We start from the raw sequence: 12,889 nt of genomic DNA on the forward strand, positions 1-12,889 counted from the left end.
GATGATGGAAGGTTCGAGCTGTGGTTATAACTCCCATTACCACAAGCCTTTCCTTTACTTATTTATTTTGAGCATCACTGTTTACATAAGAAAGCTCTATCGTGACACCCTTCTGTTTATACACAAGAGCCCTTTTGCTCTCTGGGGTCCATGTGACACAGTGGTTCTCTGTTTCATTTTGGATGCAAATAGAGTAGTAAATGTGAATTGGAAGTAATAGAGAAAAATAACTTTTCAGAAAATGCATTGAAACTATGCCAAAAACTGCCAGTGGTGCCCGCAGTTGTTAATTGTGTCAGTCCTCTTGGATATAGATATTTTCCTGGACACACCAGCTACACAATCAGCCAGTAAATCTGAGTTTGACCTGCTTGTTATTATAGTAAGCCCTAGGTATGTCACAGGCTTTTCACCAAGCCAGGGTTATTAATCAAAGCTGACTCCCTTGTATTGATCAGACCTCAAATGGTTGGGTTCCATGCCACCCTGTTTATATATTGCTGTTTAATTTGCAGCCACCCTGCGTGCACTCTATCTAAGTGACAACGATTTTGAAATCCTGCCGCCAGATATTGGGAAGCTCACAAAGTTGCAGATAGTAAGTAATTTATCTAAATTCTTAGAAAATCAATTCACTTCTGCAGCCCTTGTAGGAGTAGAATCAAGTCAATTTGAGCAGGAGTAAGGTTTGTTTTGCAGGAATGAACCACTACTCCTGATACTGTTTCTTGTTTAGCTGCAGACACTTGTAAATAAATTGAAAGGATTGAGCCTGAGAAGGAGAGAGGGCATGGAAAAGGACGCGAGTTTCAGTTGAGCACCTCTTTATGAGAAATTGTTTTGACAACTCCTTGTTTTCTTGTATTTAGCTCAGCCTTAGGGATAACGACCTGATCTCACTGCCTAAGGAAATCGGGGAGCTAACGCAGCTTAAGGAACTCCACATTCAGGGGAACCGCTTGACTGTTCTGCCCCCAGAACTAGGTAAGGCTGCTGACGGATGTTCTGAGTCTTGGGTTACATTAATAATAATTATCCACATGCAGCAATTCCAAACGACTGCTCTCCTCCTCTTGGCAAACACTCTGCTCCCAGACACCCAGCTCTCATCATCTTAGGGTCATTTGTCATTGACCAGAGTTCAGCCGTTGGGGGTTTGACCTGTCCTGTTGCTGTGTTCTGCAACTGGAATATCCAGCGTCTTAGAAACTGCTGACGAAAGATGACCCGCTCAGCAACCTGCGTGTGTCATGGAAAGAGGGGATGAGTAGTAATGGTCTTATTTACGGTGCTTCATTTACTAGCTGGCTACACCTTCTGTGTTCTGATTGGGTTATTAATGACTTCTACCAAAACTTCACTCTTAACTTTTCTTTAATACACTATTTTTTTCTTTGCCCCTAAAAACTTATCACATAGATAAAATATTAGTTCTAGTCCGTTGAAATTGCCTTTTCCAGGCATGAATTTGGTTCTCCCCTGTTCCTGTCTCCAGTGAGAATTGTTAAATTTGGTCTCTGAGAATTCTTTGGTCCTATTCCTGGCTGCTGAGCCTCAGATCCCCCCCTGGTCTTCCCAGTGGCCCGGGATGGATGTTGGCTGCCCTCACACATAGACCTCCCAACCAGCAGTTGTGTTGCTGAGGTTGTGCTGTCCCTGTCCCCCGTAACCATAGATGTTAGCATCCCTGATTCTCTCTATCCTTTCTTTTCTACAGTCCTTTGAATCATGTTTTCTCAAATTATGATTATTTACTTTTCTGCACTCAAATACTGTGATTTTAAAAAACTGCATTTAACTCGTACTTCTTTGAGAAAATAGTTCTTCATATTGGTCTGGTAGTTTTGAAGAGGTAGCTGCTATAAACTGGGGTGTAAGTGTCAGGAGGACTGGGGCATTTTCTTATCCATTCCCTGCTATCCTCCAGTGCTGACCACATGCCAGGCTGGGGGGATACACTCAGGGAAAATGTACTGAATTATTAATGAAACAAGAACCTTGGAACTGGGCTCAGTGGCACACACCCGTAATCCCAGTGCCTTAGGAGGCTGAGGCAGGAGGATCACAAGTTCAAAGCCAGCCTCAGCAACTTGGCGAGGGCTTAAGCAACTCAGTGAGGCCCTGTCTCTAAATAAAATGTAAAAACAGACCTGTGGTTAAGAGCCCCATAGTACCAAAACCCACAGTACCAAAAAAGAACCTTGGATAGCAAGGGATTAGGAAGACTGTGAGAAGGCAGAGTTTGACTTCTGCCTACAGCTGTGCTGTCTGGTACGGAAGCCTCCGGCCACGTTTCAGATGTTTAGTGGCCACATGTGGCTACTACTTACCCTGCAAGAACACACACAGAGTTCTGTTGGGAAGTACATGATTTCATGGAATGAATAGAAAGTTTGACCTCCACTTTGACCATCTCCTTTCATTCCATTATTGGGATTAGACCAGAAGAATTTATTTTATGATTTTTAAGGGCTGAGTTACTCTTCCTAATCCCTTGCTATTGTCAAGTTCTGCCTTGGGAGGAACAAAGTTCAAGATCAAGAAAAGCTTTTTGGCAAAAAAAAAAAAAAAAAAAAAAATAGAAGGCAAAAAACTTCTTGTCAAAAGAAAGATTTGGGGCAGCGATTGTTATCTATAGATGTTAGCATTAATTTTATCTTGGAAGTTATTGCAGAACATAAATACTGTTCCCTCCCCAACCTACTGAATCTGAGCTCCATATGTAGATGAATCCTTGTGTAATGTGATAAAGCTCACTGATGCTCCTCACGTGTCCATGGTTAAGGTCCTTAGTAAAACTGGAAATATAAATGTGTGCTTTTCTTGCTCTTTTTCATCTTTCAAGCCATGAGGCCATATAGGGTATCAGATTATACAAGTATTTTGTTAGATGATAATTGTTAGAAACTAATGCATGCCTGCTCATTTTTTTAAAAATTTTTTGTTGTTGTTGTTGTAGATGGACACAATACCTTTATATTATTTATTTATTTATTTATTTATTTATTTATTTTATGTGGTGCTGAGAATCAAACTCAGGGCCTCTCGTGTACTGCGCAAGCACTCTGCCACTGAGCCACAACCCCAGCCCCTGCTCATTTATTTTTTAATCTTAATCCTGTTGCTTAGTTTATTTCAATTCTCTATGTAGCCATATGTTGGATATTTCTATTAAACTCTTCAGTAGCAAATTATAATATTTTTTATTCAGGAGTAGAATTGAAGGGAAAGTCTTTCAATGACTGTATTAGCTAGCTACACCTAGCAAAACTTAGATCTGTCTGGTGGAATTTTTTTCTACGTGGAAGAAAGTGTTTAGTTGAAAATACATGCTAAACCCCATGGGACTCTCTTACACATCCAAACTCAAGATGAAGATGATTTATTTATTTATTAACTGGGAATTGAATCCAGTATTTTTAACCAATAAGCCACATCCCCAGCTTTTTTTTTTTTGAGACAGGGTCTCACTAAGTTGCCTAGCAACCCACTAAGTTGATAAGGCTGGCTTTGAACTTTCAATCCTCCTGACTCAGCCTCCTGAGACGCTGGGATTACAGACATGTGCCTTGATGCCTGGCTATTTTTGAACAATTATTATTTTTAGTCAAGAGTAATGTAATAGTAATATAGTACTAGCTAGTATGTATTAAGGCCTCATGTGCCAAGGCAGTATGAAAAGTCTTTTTCCTGCAATATATCTCTTTTTGTTGTCGTGAGAATAATAAGTCAGCATTTTAGAAGTGAGGAAACTGAAACTTAGGGAGGGTTGGTGACATGTCTGCAGGGATACAACTAGTGAGTCACAGAGGTAAAACTTGACCCTGACAGCCTCTCTTCCAGACCTATGTTCCTGGCCACTGTGTTGGTCTCCTTCTCACCCGTTAGCCAATAAGAAGATTCTGAGAAGTTCTGTTTCCAAGTTTGAACCAAAGACAACCCCTGCCAGTCCTCTCAAGATGGTGGCAAGAGAAGCAGTGAGACCATATGGCCAGTTTCCTGGTGGTTTGGCTGGTGTATGAGCGAGGCTGGAATAGTACTTGGCAAAATGTGGCAGAGGTGGCCTCTACAAAGCGAAATGCTGTTCTGCAGTTCCAGTCCATGCCAGTTGCATTGTCCCCATGGTTCTTGCCTCCCTGTGAACGTGCACCAAGGAAGGAAAGTCTTTTGTCTGTCTCAGGTGGCCATCTGGAATCTGGCTGGCTAAGGAGCAGTGCTGGGCACTGACACACTTACAGCCTATTCCCCAGCTGCAGGTTTGCTTTTGGGTACATTTTAAAGTATGGATGATGATTTCCCTCCCGCATGTTTATTTTTTACATGTCTGAATAAGCAAGGTAAATGCTCCTGAGGTTTCTGTGAAGTGTCCTTTCAAAATAAACCTAGAGTTTATTAACTTGAGAAACCTTGTTGGCGAGAGTGTTTCTGCCAAGAACGGAAACCCAGATGCGTCCTGACTTGTCAGATCCAAGAACATGCAGAAATGCAGCAAAATAAAGCCAGAAGCTCCGCTGGAGATTTAATGTGTAATTCTATTACTTTCCTTTCATTGTGCATCCTCACAGAAGTTACTTAAACCATATTGTCTGATTTCTAAATGATACAACACTTGCTTTTATGTTTATCCATATACCTGTAGAATATTAGATACACTCTTGTCACTCACCCATCCATTTATTCATCTATTAAGTTTCTACTTTAGGCCAGGTCTTGAGTCCAAGGAACTTCCCTGTCCAGTGAAGTGAAATTCATTCACTCAACAAGCATTTATTGAGACCCTGCTTCATATGTTTGCTAGGGATTATGATGAGAGACTATCCCTTATGGAACTGATGTTCTAGTGAGGGAGGGAGGGAGGGAGGGAGGGAGAGCCAGAGAGACAGAGAAGGAGAGAAGGAGGAGGAGGAGGAGGAGGAGGAGATGATGAGGATGAGTGTGTGTCACATGATGTTAAGGGGGAGAAGTGTAAGACCTGAACTTAGAAAGGAAGTGGGGGTCCCCATGGGAACTTGAGGGGCATTGTGGGAGCTCTGGCTTTTTTTTGTTTTGTTTTTTTCCTGGTTCTAGGGGTTAAACCTGGAAGCACTTAACTACTGAGCCACATCCCCAGCCATTTTGAAATTTTTCAAATTTGAATCAGGGTCTCACTAAGTCGCTTAGAGCCTTTTTAAGTTTCTGAGGTTGGCGGTGAATTTATCCTGCCTCAGACTCCCAGATTGCTGGGATTACAGATGTGCACCGTGTCAGCGTGTTGCTAGAGCTCTGGCTTTTACTCTGTGTGAAATGGTCCCCCATTGATGCCTCCATCCTTATCACCAGAGCCTGTGAATGTGTTACCTTCCATGTACGAAGGACTTAGCCTGAGTTAGAATCTTGAGGTGGGGAGATTACCCTGGGTTATCAGATGAGCCCAGTGGTGGCAAGAGGAGATGTGATGACAGAAGCGTGAGGTCAGTGTCTCCATGGAAGGAGCCCTGAGCCCAGGAATTCAGTGCCCTACAGAGGAGCAGAAAGAAGCAAGGAATTGATTCTCCTCTGAAGCTTCCAGGAGTAGCACAGCCCGATATGCACCTTGATTTCAGCTTAGTAACATCCAGTTTGACGCTGTGAACTCTGAACTGTAAGAGCGTAGATCCCTGTTGCCTTAAGCCTCTCCTAGTGGTGATTTGTCATGGCAGCAGTGGGAAATCGGTACAAGTGGCCAAATGTTGCAGGGTTCTAGCAAAGGCACGTCCCATTCCAACTTATGTTTCAGTGGGGGCTGTTTGGCTTCTGTGTTGAGAGCAGTGTGAAGCGGGTAGAGGATAAGAGTGGAAGCAGAGAATTGGGGCCTGAGATGATTATAGTAACCTAGATGAGAGCAAATGCTTGTTTCCTCCAGATGCTGGTGGTATCATAATGGTCAGCTGCTGGGTCTATTTCAGAGGCAGAGATCATGATGGTTTATATGAGGTGATGAAAGACAGTGGAATGAATAGGACAGAACTTTCCTATGTTCATATGTGATTCACCACCAGTGTAACTCCACATCATGTTCAACCACAAGAATGGGATCCTAATTAGAATAAGTTATACTCCATGTATATATAATATGTTAAGATAACACTTTATTGTCACGTATATCTAAAAAAACAAATAATAAATGAGTGAGGAAATGAGACAGTATAGGTTGATGTAAAGTTTTGGTCCTGAGCAGGAATCAAAATGGGGAAGTTAGGGGAAGAGAAGATAGGAGGAGAGAAGAGGAAGCTAATATTTGCATATTTTGATATCCAAAAGATAGCAAATTGAGAAGACAATGGAAAATTAGAATCTGGAGTTCAGAAGAGAGATCTGGGCTATAGATACAATTTTGCAAATATCAGTAGAAATTTCATGCTGCAAATTGGATGAGCCCTTGGGTGTGACTGCAGAGGGTGGAGGATGGAGCTGTGAGACACTGTGGCCTGAGGGATCAAGGACTTTCATGGGTAGGACTGGCTCCCAGGCAGACATCCACCACCAGGTTGGGGACTGTGGCCCACCCTGGCTGACCATGGGCGGCTCCATAGTGTGATACGCTTTTGTTTCAAAAGAAAACTGGGTTCTCTGATGGGGCAGGTGGAGGTTGCCTCATTTTCTTCTGGTATCTGCAATTAGTTCTGCCAGTTTTAACCAGCTTTTTCACTGCCATGAGCAAAAGACCTGACAAGAACAATTTTAGAAACTGTCATGGTTTAGATGTGGTGTCCCCCAAAAGCTCACGTGTGAGACAGTGCAAGGATTGGAGGAGAAATGATTGGGTTAAAGCCTTAACCTAATCAGGGATTAACTGAGTGGAAGCTGGAGGTAGGTGGGATATGATTGGAGGAAGTGATTCATTGAGGGGCGTGGCTATGGGGTATATATTGTGTATCTGCTCAGTGGAGTCTCTCTGCTTTCTGATCATCATGTGAGCTGCTTCCCTCTGCCATACTCCTCCGCCATGATGTTCAGCCTCACCTGGAGCCCCGAAGAATAGAGTTGGCCTCTTGTGGACTAAGACTTCTGAATCTGTGAGCCCTCAAATCAACTTTTCCTCCTCTATAACTGTTCTGGTCAGATTTTTTAGTCACAGCAGTGAAAAAGCTGACTAAAACTGAGAAGGAAAAGGTTATTTGACACTCCTGGTTTCTGAGATCCCAATTCCATTCTTCAGGGCCTGAGGTGAGTCAGAACACCAGTGCCAAAGTGTGTGGTGGAGGAAAACAGCTGGGAACATCACACCAGGAAGTACAGAGAGACAGAGACAGACAGAGCTACCCTCACTGTGGCTAAAATATAAACCCCAAGGCAGGGATCCACCTCCTCCAGGACATCCTACTTGCCTAGAGTTACTGCCCAGTTATCCCTGTCAGTGGATTGATTCACTGATTGTCTTAAGGCTCTCATAACCCAATCATTTCACCTCTAAACTTCTTTGCAGTGTCTCACTCATGAGCTTTTGGGTGACATCTCATATTTAAACCTTAACAGGACAGTGAAATATGTGTAATTCAATGTACTTCTGACCCTGCTTGAATTCAGAAATCTCTCTTTGGCCAGTACCTTCAGCTAAAAAGCAGCCCTGTAACTAACTGGAGTTGTACCCCCATCCTTCCCTTATATATTGTTTCGTGAAAGAATTAATTAATGAAGAGGATAAAAGACCTGCTTTTGTAGGACAGGAAGGGAAAACAATGATCATAACTAATCCCCCAGAAAAGTGAACAGCTGCTGAATGAGCATCATGAAGGTGACCTCAGGGCTGGTGGCTGTGCCTGGTGGTGAGAGCAGTACCTTACCTTGTTCTGCTTTAATGTTTTCCAATTGCACGTGAGTTGTTTTGTGGGTTGGAGGTGTGAGCTGTGTGTTTTTGTGGTTCTCTTTCCTAAGTATCCCATGGCTTTAGTGACTTGTTCTTGATGGAGTCACATCTGGAGTCTTGGCTTCTAGTCTGTCATGGGGCCCTTTGTCCTGCATATATTATCCAGGTGTTGCTGTTGCAGCTGGTTGTGTAACGAAGCAAGATGCTCTGGGTGTCACGCCTCCTCTACACCAGTCCAAGCAGCCTGGAGTGTGAGTGTGGTGCTTCAGGTACCTGGGGCAAGCTGCTTAGTGTCCCACTGTGTGGACCAGTGATCAGTCGCAATTTTTATATTAGTGGCTTTGAAAAAGCATATCTTTCTGTCACACTTGTGAAGGGTAGAGACAAAAATTAATTCCATTCAGAGAATGATGTGAGAAATTGAGGATTTCCTCTCGATTGTTCTCTCCAGAATTGCCAAAAGAACAACAACAACAACAACAAAAACAATATATACTATTATCTTACCTGATCTAGATTTTCTTCTATTATATCTCTTAATCGTTTTCTTGTGGACATTGAGAAGCTAAGGAGGAATATGGTCTTCTGTGTATTGAGGCAGACAAGAAGAAAATTCAGTACTTTTTAAATAAGTTCCTGATTACAAGTGTCTATTTGTCTTCTCTTATTGTCTCTTTGTCAATTGACCCTCCCCCCATTCTTTTGTCCAGAGTTTTAAAATTTTTGAAAAATGAGCAGTGGAGCATACAGGTTATTTCTTTGACTCATCATCACTCGACTTGTGTTTGAAACTCACTATTCCAGTTCTTTGCTCTGAGGCTTTGGACAAGTTGATTTACCTTCTATGTCTGAGACAAAACGACAGTAAGAGCAGCCCCCACGTTCTAGTTTTGTAGTGAGAATTGAAAGGATAAATCACATAAAAAGGTTAGCCCTGCATCAGGTGCTTAGTAAATGTTAGGAAATGAGCACACTTCACACACCCACACACATGGGGGATCTCTAGACTGTTAGCCTTTGACTGCTGAGGGGCTGGTTTTATAACACCTGGGCTCTTCTCAAACAGTCCAAGCACAGAGGTCACCCAGCCCCACCCTCGTGACAGGAAAGAAAAGAGATTTCCTAAGTGTCTGGTAAGAAGAACTAACATAGATCTAAAGACAGGATTCTTCCCCCACATGTAGTAATGGGTCAGCTTCAGCTTGTCCTGTGGCTTAGAGAGAGTAAAATCCTCTTGTGAAAGTGGGAGGCACTCTGGGGGTGTCAGAAGAGCCGAGAGAGGGGAAAACCAGGAGGAAGCAGCGATGAGATGGCTTGACTCTACGCGATACATTCCTGGCGTGGACGAGGGATCCGGCAGGACGGGCATCACTACAGTCACCCATCAGAATAATTTTAATAGCAAACATCATTTCAGAAGTGATTTTGCAAAGTCCATCCCTTTTTAGGAGTTTTATATCGAGACCAGGAGCAGGTCACCTGGTGAGTCTACCTAGATTAGGTTTTTGGTTGAACCATTCATTGGTGGCTCCATTCATTCACTTTTCTTCTAGACATCCTCATGTGGCTGTTTCTTTGTCTCTAGATATCGAATACTTTAGTACCACGAAGACCCGCATCTTCATCCCATGTTAAAATCTTGGTTGACCTCTCTGCATGTGGTGACTTTGTTTTCTAATCACTTAATTTCTTGCTGGCTTGAGAGCTTTTGTGAGAGTACTCATTTCATTGACTGTTTTTTTTTTTTTCTCCCAAAACTCTTGATAACCACTGTTCTAAGCTTATTATCTTCATTTTTTATCACTAATCTGTGCATGCATTATAATCCTTTTGTTATTTGTAAGTGACTTATTTTATTTTTAAACATCTATAAATTCATCTTTGTAAGTCTTGCTTATACTATTATAAATTAAAACCAACAGATCCAGAGCATGAAGTCTACTCTGGAGTTGGGAAAACTCATTTAGCTCTCACAAGAAACCTTTTAATATCTTTCCATGAGAAAAGATGTGATAGCAATTATTGACCATATCTAGAATAATCAGATTCCAAAAATAGAATAAACAAGTTAAAATTTTCTTTGTAGTCTAGGTTCTTAGTTCTTGATAATTCCTTGCTGTAATCCAAGGCAACTTTATATTGTTAGAATTGGTTTTCTGTGCCTCAGTCCTGTTAGTTTGAAAAGTAGAGGTAGTTTCTGGCCTCTCTAGTTCAGTTGAGAAGTAATAACTACTGTTTTCACCATCTCCTCTGCTTCTCTTGTTGGTTTTGGTGACGTGTCCATCATATTCTTGGAAATGAAGTCCAGACATGAGATAGCACAGCTGGTGGGGTTGGCGTGACTCACAGTCCCGTCTCCAGGCAACACCTGAGGAGTCACTTCAAGTGAGTCACTTAACTATCTGTCAATCACTGTTGGAGTTCTACTTCACCAGGATCAGTACCTGAGCCACTTTAATTGTTTAAGGCTCCCGGTGAAATGAAAATTAAGAAATTTTGAAAAGAGTCCTACAGTATTGTATATATTTTGTTTTCATCTAAAAAGCAGTTTTTAACATCTAAAAATATAACACAATATAATTATCCTACTATTCACTGGATACTTGGAGGGTTTATAAAACTTCCTGTATGGGATACTGCTGGGGAATTGGGCAGTCTAGGTGTTAAAATTGTTAAAATACAATTTCTAGTTAAATTGTATGGTAAACATACAGAAAATGTCAAGAAATGTACATTGAGACTCATAAAAGGACAGCAAGTCCAGTCTCCTCACCCACATTGTTACTTCTGCTCTGCCTCCTGTATACCTTGTGTTTGCAAACCCTGATTTTACTCTTTGGACTGAGTCTTGTATCCACACAGAGGGGAGCAGTGCTTGGCATCTTGGAAGCTTCCAGCCACGGGAACTCCACATAGTGGCTTTGCCATCACTCTCCCTAGCATGGCGTTTAGTGATCCTCTTCTTTTCTGTGTCCTTAGAAAGGGTGAAGACTGATTCTGGTTCTGATGTTCTCATAGGAAGTTCAGAAGAAATGTCACTGTGCAGGCACAGATGAGATTGAGAACCGGGCAAAGAAGCTTTTGAAATCAGGGAGAAGTTGGAGAAGTGGGTGCAGGTTTTCTGAGATGAGCCAGGGAGAAGGAATGGGAGAAAAGTGGCTGGAGTTTCCTGCAGTGGAACTAGGAATGTCGTGAGCACTGGGTCACATCCCAGCCCTTTTTTATATTTTATTTAGAGACAGGATCTTGCTGAGTTGCTCACTGCCTCGCTGAGTTCCTAAGGCTGGCTTTGAACTCACCATCCTTCTGCCTCAGCCTCCTAAGTCACTGGAATTACAAACATGTGCCACTGCGCCCGGCTGGGTTAAATATTTTGTCGTTTTGTTTTGTTTTAGTTTTTCTGTGTTGATCCAAAAAAAGTCAAAAGGATGTAAGAGAAGAAGGCCAGTATTGATCTAGCACGTGTACTGTCCTATTTGGCATTTTGCTTTATTTGCTGTGCTGGGGATCGAGCCCAGGGCCTCACCCATGCTGGCAAGCACCACCTCATAGACTTATATCCATGGTACCTCATTAGGCACTTTATGCATAGCTTCTCACTCGAATTTCACAGCAGCCTCTGAAAGTTGGCAGTTTTCTTCCTCTTCCATTGGGTGATGAACAGGTGACTCCCTGAGAGGTTAAGTGATCTGCAGGGGACACATGGGGAGTAAGGGCAGGAGCTAGAGTGTAGAACTCATGCAACCTGTGTGATGAGTACCCCAGGGTGACCAAGGGCAGGATGATGGACTGTTTGTTTTATGCCCTTTTGAGGCCAGAGTAACATATGAACTATCTCTATGTCAAGAAATAATGTTTTATAAAAATAAAACAAAACAAAACAAAACAAAAAACCTCTCTGAATCAGAAATTTATAAAGATGCCAACCCTAAAAAATGTAAGTCAGTGAAATGGTTGCCAGATGGCTGATGTGCAAGCTGAGAACATAGAACACCAAGGCCAAAGGCTTTCTTTATAGAATTATAAACTGTGCCTTTTTTCATATGTACACAATTAAATTAGTTAATTGACCATTCACATTTTCCAGACTCCTTTTAAGCTAGGTAGAACTATATAAATACCTTAGCTTTTACTTAAAATGTCAGAGTTTACAAAATAGTTTCATGCACAGTCTTAGTTCTGTGCTGGGATGCTGGGATGCTGGGAAAGCTGTCTGGCCTCTTTTTAAAAATGACGAAGCCAAAGCAGATTGTGACTTACCCAGAATTGCATTGCTGACGTGGCTCATCATTGACGGAATCTGATTTTTAGTTCAGATCTTTTGGCTTCAAAAATAAGTATTCTTCCCTGTAGTATATATATTCATAAATGTATCAATACTGAGCCAATACAGAGGCATAATTTATCATAAGATGACAGATTGCAGTGATGCAAACACATGCCCTAATTTTATTTGAAAAATAAAGCACAAGTAATAGAAAATGTGTACCCAACTTTGCATTGTGACATGGATTCTGTTGCCTGCTCTTATATTTTATTTCTGTGCTAATATTTCTTTTGCCATACTTCACAAAAAAAAATATCATATCTTTTGATTCCCATGGTGTTAGTTGATAATCAAAAATGACTCCCGTCAAGTCTCCTACATGATATTTTTTAACAAGTTCCATTTTATATATTCTATTTCAGTGAATCTTTAGCCCCAGAAAAATGCTTTGAGCATAGATTTTAAAAATGCTAAGTGAATTATATTTCTACCTGGTGAGTTATTGCCTTAAAAGGGGTGGGAAGTCGCAACATATAAAATGTTTCCGTTCTGTAGTATAAATTTCAGGAAGCCCAGTGTCAGGTTCAGTGTGATTGAACATGTTCATCAATCTGTGTTAATACCAGCTGGTAAAGCCTGCCACTGTTTGCAGTGGACATCCTTTGATTTAATAGGACACTAAATGTGTTCTTGCCCTGGGAGAAATGCTGGCAGTAGTGAGATTCCAGATTTAATTTTTGTTATTCCAGAGGCATGTCTGTAAATACAGTCCTTATCACCTGTACATATATAATATC

The 12,889-nt window shown here is 41.6% G+C and overlaps 1 protein-coding gene across 4 annotated transcripts in view; it reads left to right on the plus strand.

Moving 5' to 3' along the window:
• RSU1 (Ras suppressor protein 1) overlaps positions 1-12,889 on the plus strand; it is a 186,845-nt gene that overhangs the window by 46,955 nt on the left and 127,001 nt on the right. For all 4 annotated transcript variants that reach the window (XM_079108202.1, XM_079108201.1, XM_079108200.1 and 1 more), the window contains 2 exons: positions 516-598; positions 870-984. In XM_079108202.1, coding sequence (XP_078964328.1) covers positions 516-598; positions 870-984 — 198 coding nt within the window. The remainder of the gene's footprint in view (positions 1-515; positions 599-869; positions 985-12,889) is intronic.

The sequence above is a fragment of the Sciurus vulgaris genome, assembly GCF_902686455.1.
Source record: "Sciurus vulgaris genome assembly, chromosome: 12".
NCBI classification, from domain to species: Eukaryota; Metazoa; Chordata; class Mammalia; order Rodentia; family Sciuridae; genus Sciurus; species Sciurus vulgaris.